Source organism: Anopheles funestus, chromosome 2RL (genome assembly GCF_943734845.2).
Source record: "Anopheles funestus chromosome 2RL, idAnoFuneDA-416_04, whole genome shotgun sequence".
Taxonomy (NCBI): domain Eukaryota; kingdom Metazoa; phylum Arthropoda; class Insecta; order Diptera; family Culicidae; genus Anopheles; species Anopheles funestus.
The window spans coordinates 7,737,978-7,754,356 of record NC_064598.1 but is presented as its reverse complement, the minus strand read 5'-3'; the positions used below and the strand labels follow the sequence as shown (position 1 = coordinate 7,754,356).

The 16,379-nt window shown below is 43.6% G+C and overlaps 5 protein-coding genes across 13 annotated transcripts; 1 reads left to right on the top strand and 4 right to left on the bottom strand.

The window, feature by feature from the left end:
- Window positions 1-9: 9 nt before the first annotated feature.
- On the bottom strand, window positions 10-3,088 carry LOC125766022 (sodium-coupled monocarboxylate transporter 1-like). 2 transcript variants are annotated; one of them, XM_049431599.1, is made up of 6 exons: window positions 2,530-3,088; window positions 2,344-2,463; window positions 2,121-2,275; window positions 1,428-2,058; window positions 549-1,362; window positions 10-122 (listed from the first exon to the last, which is right to left on the bottom strand). In XM_049431599.1, exons 1-5 carry the CDS (start codon window positions 3,001-3,003, stop codon window positions 859-861), a joined length of 1,884 nt encoding a protein of 627 aa, XP_049287556.1. In that variant the 5' UTR covers window positions 3,004-3,088; the 3' UTR covers window positions 10-122; window positions 549-858. The 2 variants fall into 2 exon arrangements, with proteins under 2 accessions (XP_049287556.1, XP_049287555.1); XM_049431598.1 differs by lacking the exon at window positions 10-122 and adding an exon at window positions 249-333.
- A 409-nt stretch (window positions 3,089-3,497) lies between these two features.
- Window positions 3,498-6,900, bottom strand: LOC125763772 (DNA repair protein complementing XP-C cells homolog). Its single transcript, XM_049427241.1, has 3 exons — window positions 4,682-6,900; window positions 4,241-4,611; window positions 3,498-4,159 (listed from the first exon to the last, which is right to left on the bottom strand). Exons 1-3 carry the CDS (start codon window positions 6,784-6,786, stop codon window positions 3,873-3,875), a joined length of 2,763 nt encoding a protein of 920 aa, XP_049283198.1. The 5' UTR covers window positions 6,787-6,900; the 3' UTR covers window positions 3,498-3,872.
- Window positions 6,901-6,958: 58 nt separating this feature from the next.
- Window positions 6,959-8,710, bottom strand: LOC125763776 (mitochondrial ribonuclease P catalytic subunit). The gene is made up of 2 exons (XM_049427260.1): window positions 7,407-8,710; window positions 6,959-7,342 (listed from the first exon to the last, which is right to left on the bottom strand). The coding sequence occupies exons 1-2, from the start codon at window positions 8,687-8,689 to the stop codon at window positions 7,018-7,020; spliced, it is 1,608 nt and encodes a 535-aa protein (XP_049283217.1). The 5' UTR covers window positions 8,690-8,710; the 3' UTR covers window positions 6,959-7,017.
- An 82-nt stretch (window positions 8,711-8,792) lies between these two features.
- LOC125763775 (polyubiquitin-C-like) lies at window positions 8,793-10,814 on the bottom strand. Its single transcript, XM_049427259.1, has 2 exons — window positions 10,684-10,814; window positions 8,793-10,621 (listed from the first exon to the last, which is right to left on the bottom strand). Exon 2 carries the CDS (start codon window positions 10,611-10,613, stop codon window positions 9,000-9,002), a length of 1,614 nt encoding a protein of 537 aa, XP_049283216.1. The 5' UTR covers window positions 10,614-10,621; window positions 10,684-10,814; the 3' UTR covers window positions 8,793-8,999.
- A 495-nt stretch (window positions 10,815-11,309) lies between these two features.
- Window positions 11,310-16,315, top strand: LOC125763774 (polyubiquitin-C). Of its 8 annotated transcripts, none has more exons than XM_049427258.1 (3): window positions 11,310-11,443; window positions 11,927-12,361; window positions 14,182-16,315. In XM_049427258.1, exons 2-3 carry the CDS (start codon window positions 11,932-11,934, stop codon window positions 16,266-16,268), a joined length of 2,517 nt encoding a protein of 838 aa, XP_049283215.1. In that variant the 5' UTR covers window positions 11,310-11,443; window positions 11,927-11,931; the 3' UTR covers window positions 16,269-16,315. The 8 variants fall into 8 exon arrangements, with proteins under 8 accessions (XP_049283215.1, XP_049283211.1, XP_049283214.1 ...); XM_049427254.1 differs by lacking the exons at window positions 11,310-11,443; window positions 11,927-12,361 and adding an exon at window positions 13,047-13,185 and having other exon boundaries at window positions 14,204-14,258; window positions 14,487-16,315; XM_049427257.1 differs by lacking the exons at window positions 11,310-11,443; window positions 11,927-12,361 and adding an exon at window positions 13,047-13,185 and having other exon boundaries at window positions 14,204-14,414; window positions 15,099-16,315.
- The last annotated feature ends 64 nt before the right edge of the window (window positions 16,316-16,379 follow it).

Sequence of the window (16,379 nt, the reverse complement as noted above, 5' to 3'; positions counted from 1 at the left end):
TGTGGTCCTTTTATTCCGAACAGTAATTCCGTAGGTATGGGTTCCGACGCTAACCGTTGGCTTAGGTTCACAAAATTAGGACTCGCCTAAAGCACGCGCTGCTTCCCAGGACGATCTACCGACTGAAACCCATTCGAAGCGAACCGGAGATGTTTAAGCACGCTTATATTAGATACGACCGTTGGATAGTAAATTATTTCCCACAGCTAACGGTCAGATTTTTCCAGACAGCGGTAAATAACTGATAAGCAGCCGTATCGTACGATCGTGACGTAGTTGGAGGAAAAACGTGTAGTCTCATTTGAGCGTGAAGTAGGGAAGTGAATTTACGATCTGTTTGTATCAAAAGCATCATCACATATTTTTATTTACGTTAAAAAATATTACGCGAATGTAAAGAAGCGGATTCGCACTCAAATGTGATGTGATGATATCGCGTACAGCATGCATGTATGTAATCATATTCCAATTATGAACCGTACGGAGACGTGATGAGGATGTGAAAGAATGACCGAAACCAGAAGCGAGTAGATCGAACAAAAACCTACCTTAACACCTTCTGATCATCCAGAGTAGTGTACTGGAAGAACTCGCTGACTAGCACAACGTTCTGCGATGCAACTGCTGGGCAACTGAGCAAGAGTGAAACGCCAACTTTCTCAACCACTAGGCTAATCAACAATGTCAGCAGCTACCGACGGACCGAGAGATAAGCCACCAACGGGAAGGTGCATAAATAATGCCCCTATGTCAACGTTGCCCATGGATGCAGCTTAGCATCCATCAAAGACGGAAATAGTCAACCGACCAGCCCATCTTACAGATATGATAAGACTTTTGCCTCTTGACTTTTGATCATTACCATTCAACACCACTTTCACGTGTAATCCGATTGTGGTATGGATAAGCGCCACATAAGCGTGACGCACGGTACTCGAGAAACACCATGTTGTACAGTTCGGTATCTTCTTTATTAAAGGTGTGCGTCGTAATAATGGTGCGCGGTATAGATGCTGGGAAATATATCTTTCTGACAAACGGAGCAACCAGCAACGGATCTAATTTGTTCGGCTGCTGACGTCGCAAAATGGCGGAGGAAATGGAACCGACGAGTACGGTCGTCACGGCACCAATGAATGTGTAGAACAGGTAGGACACGTGATGGATGGACTTTTCTATCGGTTGTGTTGGAAGCGTTGCGGATGTGTTATGTCCCGGTGGCAGTACGAATTCGTACTCACATCCTTCCACCGATACGGGTTTCGCGGGAATCAGCATCTCCTTCGCAGCTACCGCTATTTGTGCCCTAATGACGATGTACGACATGGTGAACAGTCCACATATAGCTCCACCGAACGCACTCTGCAATATGCAACAAAACACCCTTATAACACCATAATAAAATGGCCACAATATTTAATACTTACGGTTGAATCAACCCACGGCAGCAACATTCCCAGCAGAAACAATCCCAACAATGGACCCAACGAAATCGGTACCAAACTCATCGAGAGCTGTAACACGGTACCAAGTTTTTCTACCACCAGCACCAAAACGACAGCCACGATTCCAAATGCTAGCACGGTTCCACGCATTATGTACCGGGTGCTTCGTTCGCTCAGAGGTTTCTTAACGAAAGGCTTTACGAAATCTTCCAGCACGATCGCCGAAAGTGAATTAAGTCCGGTGGACAGTGAGCTGAGCGAGGCACTAAATATGCCGGATATGAACAAACCCGCCAGTCCGGGATAATTTCCAAGCACCTTCATCAGTAGTACTGGCAATAGTTGATCCTTAGCCTTTGCCAATCCCGTGGTCAGTGGATCACAGTCATAGAATGTCGCGTATATCAGCAGCCCGTTGTAGAAACAGGTCATCAGTAGTAGAATTATACCAACCGTAAAGCATATGAGAGCTTTCTGTGCGTCACGAAAGGTAGGCAATGCCAGATATCGTTGGATCATCATTTGATGGATTGCATTTTTGCCCATCCAAAAGCACCCGCCCCCAATAAAGATGGCCCAGATCGTATGCCGTTCGGTTGGATCCACACTAAAACTAAAAGATATGGATATTAGTAGAAGAAAGTCGGTTGAATTTCACACTTGATCCGTACATACTTTGGAGGTTCAAATCTTCCGCTTGCCAGGTTTCTTTCGATCAGTACTCCAAGACCACCAATGTCGGCTGTTCCCTTGATGACGATCAAGATCAAGGCACCAATCATGATGAACATTTGAATCACATCCGTCCAAACGACCGCTTTAATGCCACCCTTAGGAGTATGCATAGTAGTAAGTAATTATGCCAGAATTGCACATCCTTCCTCCTGGCGACACTTACCACCAAAGTGTAGAATATGCACACCATGCAGACACTAGTAGACACTATGTGTACATTTACGCCAGACACCTGATTGAATGCCAAAGCAGGTACATAAATGACGATCGGAAGGTGAAGTAGCTAAAAACACACCCAAAATCCTATTAGTATCCGCATTTAAATTACCGGTAATTCAATTTAATTCACCGTTGCCAGAGTGAACAGTCCTGACCCGAGCAGTCGTATTCTTCGATCGAACCGCAACTGCAGATAGGCATATGCAGACGTTATTTCCAGACCCTGGTACACGGGCAAAAATATGAAGTTCATACTGAACGCCATCAAAATGATCGCGGTAAAGACGTAGCAAAACTGTGTCCCGTGCAGATACGTCTCGGTGGACGCACCCATAACCGCAATGCCGGAAATGAAGCTAGCAATCAGAGACATTGCAACTGGGAAAATTTTCATCTTTCTACCACCGACCAGGTAGTTGAGCGCTTCTGACCCACGCCGTACGTTCTGTTTTCGCTTTCGCTGTACTCTCCAATCTTTCCACCCAAAGTACACACCGATCACTACACATACTAACAGGCTGGCGACGAAAACGATATAGTCCGCTATGCCAAATCGCTGCAAGGATTCGCTCACTTCGGCAACGGTAAGTTTGGAAGAGCTCATCTTTAACGTGCGCGCCTTATGAACGGACTATAGAAACTAGGGATAGCAGCATCCGTCGGCAAAGCGATGGGATGGCATCAGTGGTACACATCTCACGGATTTATTTATCTCAACATTCAACGTGAGAAGCTGTCAAGATATGATCCGCGCGTAATCGTAACTATTTATAACAGAATCGTTTGCATCCTGCGAAATCTTTTTCCGGACCAGCATGCATTGTACTCTGTTCGTAAACGGAAATGGAGTGGCGTGCTGATGTACTGATAAGGAATTGGCTTTGTGGATGACAACATCATTATTGGATGTACATTCCCAGCATTTTACAAGGAAGATTGTTGATAAATACGAACAAAACAAAGTACCTATTTGATGGTTGAGAACCTTAATGGCGATGATATTAAATATTAAGTAGAAGATTTCAAATTCTTTGACAAGATCATTAATTTTCTCAATGTCAACTATCGATATCCTTTAGTACTTTGAACTCCAAAAGCATCCATGAACCGGAAGACTTCATTAAGTACAAAATGCAAGATTTGTGGAATTTCTTCTACGCATGAGGTTTGGCCAACATTACTATAGAGTGGCCTCGCTTTTAGGATTGGTAAATTGGCGATAAACAAAACATTGACCAATCCGTTGTCACATTTGCACTATTTTTATTTCAAATTGGTTGAACAGGGTTACAAACTTTAAAGAATTCTTGCTTATTTGGAGAACCCTTGTCGACACTTATCCCTGCGTATCTACCTTCCTTTAGATGTAGATCATTATGAAAGATATTATGTAGTTCTTAATATATTTTTCAATCAATTTTCCAGTCTGTTTCATTATATGACAAAACAATTTTATTTCAACAACATAATTTCCTACATTCCTTCGAAGTTATACTTGTGTTTCAGTCTTTTTCGCACCAGCAATCCCTTAACCAGCTTCACCCAATTCTTTAGCACCGTATGTTGCTTCTTTTCTATCTTTTTCTGTGCCGCTTCGTCCTGATGCCGCTGCCAAGCCTCCAGCAAACGATCCCGATGTTCTGCACATATCACAATGCCATCGAATATGGGATGATTACCTCCGGCGTGCACTCCAAAGCCAACCACTGCAACGGCATAGTCAATTCCAAGCTTGCGGCAAACGTACGACAATCCATAATCTGCGGAAACAAAGAAAAGGACAACGGTTCATCTTTGTACTGTTGGGAACTAGTATTTCGTGGTCGTAGCAATATTCTTACGTTTCAGGTGTACCGTGCCTTTCGGTAGCATACATTCTTTGAAGATTTCTATATTTCCATAAGCATTGCGCGGCACAATACCATTGACGGGTTCCGGTGGGATGTATTCTTCCGTTTGCCAGTAGCCAAACAATTCCAGATCGGCCGGTTGGCGCTTCAGTTTGGTGCGTACAATTTTATACGGTTGCTCGAAAATTCGTATAACTTTCGCGTGCCGTAGCCAAACCTCACGCGAATGTAAAGTATGCACACATTCCCGGGCATAAAGTGGTTCTCCTTGCACAAAACCCAACGGAGGTGCATCCGGAGGATAGATTGCTTGAAATTTTTGCAAATGTCTGTGCAAACAGTACGAGGGATGATTTTTGCATCTGAAACCAAAAAGGAAAAGTTATTTGTGAGGTTCAATAAAACATCGCTTTGCAAACCGAGGTAACTTACTGTGCAATTGTGGTTGGTCTCGGTGCACGAAGTTTAAGCTGCCGAAATTCGTACTGCTCCTGGAAATGTGCTTCGCCCAGCAAACGTGGTCGATACGGAGCAAGCGCTTTTTGAAGCCATTTCGCATCGACTCGGTTCTTTAATGCGAGCTGTTCATTGCGCCATCGATAACGTGGCGATACATCGATGATGGTTCCATCCGCTTCCCAGGCAAAGGCATACAAGGGAGGCGCAAGAATGCGATCTATCACAGCATCTAGACAATCGGTACTTGCTAGCCCTGCTTCCACTACGGTCCAACGGCGTTCCTTTTCAAGGTAGCATTCAATCCAAGTATCGAGCTCAGGTATCCGATATTTATGTTCCGTTTTCTTCACACTCTCGACTGCAGTTGATGATGACTGATGTCGAAGTTTGGCAAGCTTGGGCAATTCATTAATTGTACTCTTATGATTATGTGCCGCCGTTGTTTGTTCTACCGCACGCTTTTTTCTAAAATATTTGGACGATGATAAGTTTTGTACAATTTCTCTTGATATTTGATCATCTTTCCCCGCCGGTTTCTTGCGAAGGGTTGATAAATTTGGCATTCCAGTGCAGGTTTTTCTATTCTCGCGTTCGCCAATCATTTGGACATTTGCGTGCTTTTTCGGAAAATATTTAGAAGATATCAGCTTTAACGCCTTTTGTTCCCCGTTTGTGTTATTCTCTGCTAATCTTTTGCTCGTTCCGTTGGTAGCTTTTTGTACACCGGAAGAAGAGATCAATTTCCCCAACCGGGGTTTAGTGGGGACACGCTCTAAGCGTGCTTTCTTGTGCGATATTGTCTCATCATCGGCACCATCAAGCTGTGACAATTGAAACATTTTCTGTATTTCCGGTTTACGTTTTAGTATTTCCGTTGTTGTAAGTGGAACGTTCCCGTACCGTGGCGCACCGTTGATGTTTTCCGATGGTGCATTGGGACATGTTTCCTTTGGTGTAGGTTTAACAGCAGGTGGATGTTTCGGCACCACGTCCAAATTCATTACCAATCTTGCGCGAACGCTTAGAAAACGTAACAGAGTGAGTAGAATAAGGTTAAGCATTTGCCGTGAAGTTACCTCACGCGCAGCAAGCTGACATTCAAAGGCATCACGCCGGTTGATGATCCGCGTAACATTTTTGGTATGCTTCATCACAGTTTTATAGTGTGCCGTTACAGATTGGATAAAATCCAGACTCACTGCTTCGCCCATGGTAATTTCACTATTCCCAATCAGCTCATACAGTTCCGAGGCACATTGAGTAATGCTATGATTGACTGTCCGATTAATCCTAATGCCATACGCGATCAGTAGTAGCAGATGCGTTTTGTGTGTGTTTAGGAACAATTTTCTCTTAAACTCCTGCTCTAAACGCTTTCGCTTTTCGGTTGCATCGAGCACACGTCGGGTCTTTGGCATGCTGCTACAAACTAAGATCTCGATGTTGTTTCTCTTCTCACTTTCAGTATGCGGTTCAACTACACGTTCCCAGTCCCGATCGTCTCTTGCACGCGGATCATCTAGAACATCCTCTGTTTGGGTTAGCAGGAACGGAACATCGTGATCGTCCGTCTGCGTTTGTTGCAACATTTCCATTTCCTTCCTTCGACATTCAAGTGCTTCATTACATACGTTAACTTCTTTTATCATCCTATCGTAATCGGATACCTGTGTCAATATTTGATTCATTTGTTCTTCCTCCTGAATGGTAATAGCATTTTCCTGTTCAGATTCAGACAGTTCAGATGCTTCACCGTACATGCTAGTGTAAGCATCCTGGATAGATTGACCCCGAAACGTTTGCGAAAAGAACGTTTCATCCAGATTTATCGTACTCGGATCAACGAGATGATCGCCAACACTGCTTGCATCGGATTCGCTGTCAGACGACTCTGGCTCCTTCATGTGTAGATCCTCCACAACAGCTGCTTGTTTGTTCGCCTTGGGTGCACTTTGTTGAGGAGACAAACTATTTTCAACTTCATCACTAGAGTTTGCAACAGTTTGCTGCTTAGACTCATTGGTAACCTTTTTCGTTAGTAAAAGTTTTCCTAACTTTCCTCTCGCGACACCATTCATGGCGACAACACTTTGGTAAATCAGCTTTGTTATTGTTTCTCTACGTAAACAACCGCCGTAAGAAAGCTGTCAAAATCAGCTGTTGCGGATTTCCAGACACAAAAGATATTGCTCACAGTTGCCGGTCCACATACCTGGAGGCCTTGCGTATAGTATAGTAAAATCGTTTAGATTTAACATTCTTCTAGCAATTTCTTAACTTTATTTATTCTACCACTATATTTGTTTGCTTCATTTGATGCTCATACAAAGCCAATCGTTTTGCTTTTCGATCTTTGGAATACGATTCCCATACTCAACCAGCGGCACGTGCCATCGGTTTGCACAGGATTTATGCGCGTACAGTTCATACTTGAACGGGGCCTTTATAATAACACGCCCATCTGGCATGATGGAAAGCAGTGAGTACTGATGTTCCTGTTGCCAGCGTTTAAATACACCACTCAGTTCATTTCCCAGCATAAATGAATGCTTTCGCATGAGATCTCGCGAAAAGAAATCTGTCTTTGGACCGCTTTCCAGCGCAGCGTACAACAGAAAAGGATCGTCCTGGGACCTTGAATGAAATAATATATGATTGTTAACAGTATTGTTCAATACAGCCGCACTATTGTACGTACAAATCTTCCGTAAGGAACAGAAAACTGTTTTCGCGAATGTACTTCATCTCCTTTGATCTCCACTTGTCCATATGCCGTCGTCCTATCACAAGCACTCGCTTCTTTTGGCGGACGTAGTGCCGCACAACGGCGGCTACTTGTTGGGCGTAAACGGTAGGATTTTTTTGAATACCGGAAGAGAAAGCCACATTCAAACCGTCGATCACCACATCGTACGGGAGAGTTTTCTTAAGAAACGTTTGAAAACGGTTCAACTCTTCTGGGGTAGTTCGATTAAAAATCTCTCTATTGATAAGCACCGCCTCGAGAAATGCGTCTTTCATCCGCTGAAACATATCTTTCGATACGACAATGCTAGAGAGATTTCCTTTGCAGTGGGAACACTTTCCACTATCCGTGATACGAGTTTCATGCACACTGACGCCGAGATCTTGCGGCAGCTGGCACAACTCTTTTCCGAGGCGTTTCGATAGGAATACACCATGATCGTTGGTGAATTGTAGCATTCGTTCCAGGTTTGTCGAAAAACTTTGACCTTCCTGATTACGGCTATATTCAATCCAAGCTAGAAAGCTATCGTCGTTTGGAATCCGCTTGTTCTCACACATTTCCTGCAACATTATCCAGCCCGTTGATTCGTCTTCAGTCTGGAAAGCTTTTGTAGCGATACAATTGTACGATGAGCTATCGGGTGTCCCAGTGATTTTGATCATTTCCAACAACTCCAAACAATGCCTCCAGTGCTTAGTAAGCGTCAGCGCATTGATCGCATGCTCGCAGGAATTGGCATCGAGAATCGCATTCTGTTCACGCAGTTCAGTGTACATCCGCCAAATATCAGCCTCATCTTTCTCGCTTATCTTGTCCTCCGTTAAACGGTACAGCCGTAGCAACTTTCCAACAATGGCCAGGTTTGTTTGTAGTCCTTGCTGTTGCAAAAAACTGATGTAAGATTTTCCGATTCGCAAGTTAGGGCAAAGCCCAAGCACAACGCTATCAACATTTGTAGTGTTGAACCTTCGTTCATTCAGTATGTCCAACCGAATGTTTTTCCATTCTTCCATCGTTGGTGTATTGGTCTCGGTGAGTTTGGCCTTGATTGTTTCAATCGTTGCAGTCGCTGGCTTGAGTTGTGGATTTTTCTGATAGATACCCGCGTAATAACGTACATTTTCAGTAAAAACCAATTTTCGCAGCCTAAACACGTTCGATCTGAAACACATTTTATAAATAAACAATGCCGGCAAACTGTGGCGGATTTGACATTTCACTTGACGAAACATTTATCAGCTGGCAGTTGTGTTTCGTTAAAAAAAATTCAAAAAAGCAAAAAATTCGTTTTCTTTCAAGATTAGTACAATTATGTTAAAAAATTGAAAAATAAAATTTCAACAAAACATTTCATTATTTATTAAACTTCATGGACATAGTCTAGCGAACTATATCCGGTTGAATCTGCAAGTATTTAGATCGATTTGATCGATATTTTGTTTGGCAGTTTGTTTGCTTTTCTGTTGCATTTTACCTCATCAACGGAATGAGTTTGGAGCCTTTTTTCGATATTTCATTGTTCTAGTAATCATCCAGAGTGGTTCAATCAATGAGTTGTACTCCTCCCTTCAGTCGTAGAACCAGATGAACAGTAGAACCTTTGATGATGCTGTATTCCTGTAGTTGACGACCATCTTCCAGTTGTTTGCCAGCGAAGATCATTCGCTGTTGGTTTGGAGGGATTTCCTCTCGCTCATCGATCTGTTTCTTGACACTCTCGACTGTTGCTTCCGGTTCTGTGTCCACAGCAATGGTCTTGCCAGTCAACATCTTCACGAAGATCTGCATACCACCCTTGAGACGTAAGACCAGATGAACAGTAGAGCCCTTGATGATGCTGTATTCCTGTAGCTGACGGCCATCTTCCAGTTGTTTGCCCGCGAAGATCATGCGCTGTTGATTTGGTGGGATTTCTTCACGCTCGTCGATCTGTTTCTTGACACTCTCGACTGTTGCTTCCGGTTCTGTGTCCACAGCAATGGTCTTGCCAGTCAACATCTTCACGAAGATCTGCATACCACCCTTGAGACGTAAGACCAGATGGATTGTAGAGCCCTTGATGATGCTGTATTCCTGTAGCTGACGACCATCTTCCAGTTGTTTGCCAGCGAAGATCATGCGTTGTTGGTTTGGAGGGATTTCCTCACGCTCGTCGATCTGTTTCTTGACACTCTCGACTGTTGCTTCCGGTTCTGTGTCCACAGCAATGGTCTTGCCAGTCAACATCTTCACGAAGATCTGCATACCACCCTTGAGACGTAAGACCAGATGAACAGTAGAGCCCTTGATGATGCTGTATTCCTGTAGCTGACGACCATCTTCCAGTTGTTTGCCAGCGAAGATCATGCGCTGTTGATTTGGTGGGATTTCTTCACGCTCGTCGATCTGTTTCTTGACACTCTCGACTGTTGCTTCCGGTTCTGTGTCCACAGCAATGGTCTTGCCAGTCAACATCTTCACGAAGATCTGCATACCACCCTTGAGACGTAAGACCAGATGGATTGTAGAGCCCTTGATGATGCTGTATTCCTGTAGCTGACGGCCATCTTCCAGTTGTTTGCCAGCGAAGATCATGCGCTGTTGGTTTGGAGGGATTTCCTCTCGCTCATCGATCTGTTTCTTGACACTCTCGACTGTTGCTTCCGGTTCTGTGTCCACAGCAATGGTCTTGCCAGTCAACATCTTCACGAAGATCTGCATGCCACCCTTGAGGCGCAGAACCAGATGGATTGTAGAGCCCTTGATGATGCTGTATTCCTGTAGCTGACGGCCATCTTCCAGTTGTTTGCCAGCGAAGATCATGCGCTGTTGGTTTGGAGGGATTTCCTCTCGCTCATCGATCTGTTTCTTGACACTCTCGACTGTTGCTTCCGGTTCTGTGTCCACAGCAATGGTCTTGCCAGTCAACATCTTCACGAAGATCTGCATGCCACCCTTGAGGCGCAGAACCAGATGGATTGTAGAACCCTTGATGATGCTGTATTCCTGTAGCTGACGGCCATCTTCCAGTTGTTTGCCCGCGAAGATCATGCGCTGTTGGTTTGGAGGGATTTCCTCACGCTCGTCGATCTGTTTCTTGACACTTTCCACCGTTGCCTCAGGCTCAGTGTCTACGGCAATGGTCTTGCCGGTCAACATCTTCACGAAGATCTGCATGGTGCTGCCTGTGGAAGATATCAAGACATTATATTCAATCGATATCAATGTTGCATAATGCTGCTCTTACCGTGTAGTTCAGTTTCTAAAAACCCTATTCGATATTTCACGCTTGTTCAGCCCAAGGACACCTGCTTGTTTAAATCCTTCGAACAATGATCGGGGGCTTTTATAGTGCTGTTCGTCCTGTGTGTGTGACATAATTGCAAGCAAACAATCAAATGTTGTCATACTGCCAAAACAAAAACGAAACACAAAATCTACCAAGAGTTTGGCATTGACTTTGACCGCAAACAAATAATTTCTCTGCCAAGACGAGAGTCAACGCCCCTCCTCCTATAGCTAATTGTCAGGTATCAGCTGTTCCAATACCAAGTACAGTCATCGAAGACTTGCGAAAATTGCTTTCCATTTTTGCATGCATTTCGTTTCATAAGCTTTATCGTAGAATAGAATTCTCAATCAGACAATAGATCACTACATGGAACATGAAATCTGCCCAAAACCCATTGATAAGTTTAATCGATTTAAGGCATCGTGCTTTTCATAAAACAGTCAACAATCATGCGGAAGGCGCCATTCTGCATGACCATGCCAAGATTCTTTGATAGAATGCGCAAGCCTTTTCGAATTCTAAACTTGCAATGCGTTGGACGCATTCACATTATACTATAAAAAGCTTTAAGCATGCCGTCGATGGGCTCAGTACGATTTGGCAATAATCTCGACAACAAAGCTCATTCGCTGGTGGTTTTACGTTCTTTCACTAACGGCACAAATCCTTGCTCTAGAAAACGATAGTGTTAAAGTGATAGTGAATAATTAAGAAGGTAAGGCATTACAATTATCAGACAACTTTTTCCAAGCCTTCATCATGATCATGGTCATTTCATTCAACAGACGGTCGTCGGCATCGCATAGACGAGACAGACATCACATGGCAGTACGAATGGTTGTAAATGGGAAGGAAATACGGTGCAACGTATCCATAGTTAGTAACCTTCTGCGATGGACAACGAACTTTTATTTTTAACCACGCTTCATTTACGCGTGACGTACCTAACCTCTGTCTACTCGTACGACCAAAGCGAAGATCAGACGAAGATCTGATGCTGCATTAAAAATACTCTAACAAAGACGCTGCAATGTTTGGTGTTGGCGGAAGTGAAAGCATCGATCGATCCTTACTACCTACGACACCAGCACTTGATCATGGTTATTCTTGTCGTTTGGTTAATGTGATGTAATTGGTCGATCATGACATAGATCAATTGTAGAAATGAAAGCACACTGATTATTACTCTTTCAAACAGCAATCATGCAGATCTTTGTAAAAACATTAACGGGTAAAACGATCACCCTTGATGTTGTTGCTTCGGAAACGGTTCTGGACATCAAAAATAAAATCTTGGAACGTGAGGGTATTGCACCGGACCAGCAGCGTATTATCTTTGCCGGCAAACAGTTAGACGAGGGTCGAATTATATCTGATTACAATATCCAGCATGGATCGACGATGCATCTGGTGCTTCGACTTAAGGGTGGCATGCAGATCTTTGTACGGATGCTAACAGGTAAAACCATTGCCATTGATACAGAACCGGAAGCAACGGTCGAGAGTGTTAAGAAACAAATCGACGAGCGTGAGGAGATTCCTCCAAATCAACAGCGAATGATTTTTGCTGGCAAACAACTGGAAGACGGTCGTCAGCTACAGGAATACAGCATCATCAAGGGTTCTACTGTTCATCTTGTCTTACGACTCAAGGGTGGCATGCAGATTTTTGTACGAATGCTAACAGGTAAAACCATTGCTGTGGATACAGAACCGGAAGCAACAATAGAAAGCGTTAAGAAACAGATCGATGAGCGAGAGGAAATCCCACCGAACCAACAGCGAATGATCTTCGCGGGCAAACAACTGGAAGATGGTCGTCAGCTACAGGAGTACAGCATCATAAAGGCATCCACCATTCATCTCGTTTTGCGACTCAAAGGTGGCCTTTAGATTTACCCAGTTCAAGACAACACGTTCAATGTCCCATTTTTTGCTTTATGTATTCCATTTACTGCTGTGTACAATGAATAAAAACAGCAATCCTCGAGATGAAATGATCGGAATAAACACGAATGAGGGATTACACGAATAATGTGCAGTTACATTTACACTGCGCGAGATTGCGAATGTTTACTCTAATATTTATTTAATAAATCTGACTAAGAAGTCCTAATGGGTATTTCATATGTAATTTATTTGTTTTATATTTTAATGAAATTTTATAAATTTAAAGAAAACTGAAAATAGAAGTAATCAGATTTTTATTTTAATCTCGCCCGGTGTGGTTACATTGGACACGTGTAAACTCAGCTGATGCATAATGACATTTGCTTGTTTTTTTTGTTGTACGCCATAGTCTATAAAAGCGATGGATACGAGGAAATAGCAAGAGTGAGAAAACAGCAAGCCAGCTTGCAGCGTTCACGTACAAACCGTGCCGAAACAAAGAGTGAAGAAAATTGTAACTGTGTTCTGTGAAGAATAGAAATTTATTATAAACTTGCTTAAAAAGAGGTAATACTATCGCTGTAGTATTAACTCCGAATGGGGTGTAACATTTCCATAGCATAGAAAAGCTAGAAAAGGGTGAATTTGTCTGTGCATAGAAGTGACCCGTTTTCTAAGATGGCGTGATGACGCAGTGAGCTGTGGTGCAAAATTAAATTACATTTTCTGAAAACCATTTCTTCTAGAAGTTGTTAAATCGCTTGTGCATTCGTGTGTTGTTAGTTCCTGTTGAATTTACGTGATTTTGGTCCATTCAAGATTCAATTTATTCAATATGTTCAATTTGTCCTTCTCAAGCTTAAAGCACTTGTGTTCAAAGAAATTGTGCTGACGAAATATCAGGGTAAATTTGCATTACTGCAGTGTTGCTTCATTAGTTTGTGGCTGGATTTTTCATCAAATTACAATGTGTTAACCACGGCCCTTCGTCGAAGCTAATGCTCAATTTTAATCCGTTTCAAATATGGCGCAATACTTTCTCATATTGTGAAAAACCTGCAGTAAAAACCATCGTCGATTTCAACGTTTCGATTTATTAAACAGCTCAATCCTTAATGTGAACTAGCAAAGCTAAGGATAGTTATTCGAGCTTTGAAATTTACATCGTATAGCGAAAATGTAATTGCCGTATTGTATGAATCATGTATAATGAATGTGTTTACGCATTGAATTTCATCATAAATTTATTTTTAGCACACGTCACTGAAGTTTTTCTATCTAGAAACTTCCCTTGTGTCATGCAAGTGTTTCGAGATTGTTCGAAATGATAAATGGAATACAAATCATGTACAGTGCTTACAGAATTTAGTCAGCACTGAACTTATAGCTTATGAAATGCTTATGTATAAAGTAATAGGATAATTAGATTAGTATGAAAGTATTACGAAACACATCTACATGTTTAAGCATATTATGTGATATTTAATATTCCAATCCGTATTTTCGATTGCACCATTACATCAGACGAAAGTAGGATGATTCATATTAAAACTAATTTTCTACTTTTTGTCTTTTTATCCAACAGTATAAAAATGCAGATCTTCGTCAAGACCCTGACTGGAAAGACGATCACCCTTGAGGTAGAGCCATCCGATACCATCGAGAATGTTAAGGCCAAGATTCAGGATAAGGAGGGAATCCCACCAGATCAGCAGCGTCTGATCTTTGCTGGCAAGCAGTTGGAAGATGGCCGTACGCTGTCGGACTACAATATTCAGAAGGAATCGACTCTCCATCTGGTCCTTCGTCTGCGTGGTGGCATGCAGATCTTCGTCAAGACTCTGACTGGAAAGACCATCACCCTGGAGGTTGAGCCATCCGATACCATCGAGAATGTAAAGGCCAAGATTCAGGATAAGGAGGGAATCCCACCAGATCAGCAGCGTCTGATCTTTGCTGGCAAGCAGTTGGAAGATGGCCGTACGCTGTCGGACTATAACATTCAGAAGGAATCGACTCTCCATCTGGTCCTTCGTCTGCGTGGTGGCATGCAGATCTTCGTCAAGACCCTGACTGGAAAGACGATCACCCTTGAGGTAGAGCCATCCGATACCATCGAGAATGTTAAGGCCAAGATTCAGGATAAGGAGGGAATCCCACCAGATCAGCAGCGTCTGATCTTTGCTGGCAAGCAGCTGGAAGATGGCCGTACGCTGTCGGACTACAATATTCAGAAGGAATCGACTCTCCATCTGGTCCTTCGTCTGCGTGGTGGCATGCAGATCTTCGTCAAGACTCTGACTGGAAAGACCATCACCCTGGAGGTTGAGCCATCCGATACCATCGAGAATGTAAAGGCCAAGATTCAGGATAAGGAGGGAATCCCACCAGATCAGCAGCGTCTGATCTTTGCTGGCAAGCAGTTGGAAGATGGCCGTACCCTGTCGGACTATAACATTCAGAAGGAATCGACGCTCCACCTGGTCCTTCGTCTGCGTGGTGGCATGCAGATTTTCGTCAAGACTCTGACTGGAAAGACGATCACCCTTGAGGTAGAGCCATCCGATACCATCGAGAATGTTAAGGCCAAGATTCAGGATAAGGAGGGAATCCCACCAGATCAGCAGCGTCTGATCTTTGCTGGCAAGCAGCTGGAAGATGGCCGTACGCTGTCGGACTATAACATTCAGAAGGAATCGACTCTCCATCTGGTCCTTCGTCTGCGTGGTGGGATGCAGATCTTCGTCAAGACTCTGACTGGAAAGACGATCACCCTAGAGGTAGAGCCATCCGATACCATCGAGAATGTTAAGGCCAAGATTCAGGATAAGGAGGGAATCCCACCAGATCAGCAGCGTCTGATCTTTGCTGGCAAGCAGTTGGAAGATGGCCGTACCCTGTCGGACTATAACATTCAGAAGGAATCGACGCTCCACCTGGTCCTTCGTCTGCGTGGTGGCATGCAGATTTTCGTCAAGACTCTGACTGGAAAGACGATCACCCTTGAGGTAGAGCCATCCGATACCATCGAGAATGTTAAGGCCAAGATTCAGGATAAGGAGGGAATCCCACCAGATCAGCAGCGTCTGATCTTTGCTGGCAAGCAGCTGGAAGATGGCCGTACGCTGTCGGACTATAACATTCAGAAGGAATCGACTCTCCATCTGGTCCTTCGTCTGCGTGGTGGCATGCAGATTTTCGTCAAAACCCTGACTGGAAAGACGATCACCCTGGAGGTAGAGCCATCCGATACCATCGAGAATGTTAAGGCCAAGATTCAGGATAAGGAGGGAATCCCACCAGATCAGCAGCGTCTGATCTTTGCTGGCAAGCAGCTGGAAGACGGCCGTACGCTGTCGGACTATAACATTCAGAAGGAATCGACTCTCCATCTGGTCCTTCGTCTGCGTGGTGGCATGCAGATTTTCGTCAAGACCCTGACTGGAAAGACGATCACCCTGGAGGTTGAGCCATCCGATACCATCGAGAATGTTAAGGCCAAGATTCAGGATAAGGAGGGAATCCCACCAGATCAGCAGCGTCTGATCTTTGCTGGCAAGCAGCTGGAAGATGGCCGTACCCTATCGGACTATAACATTCAAAAGGAATCGACTCTCCATCTGGTCCTTCGTCTACGTGGTGGATTTTAATTGGTTTAATAAAGCATTCTTAAAACTTCTATTATCATCCTACATAAGTTTTACACATTTATTGTCAATATCACATTTGAATTTTTTTTTGTTTTTTGATGGGATAGGAAT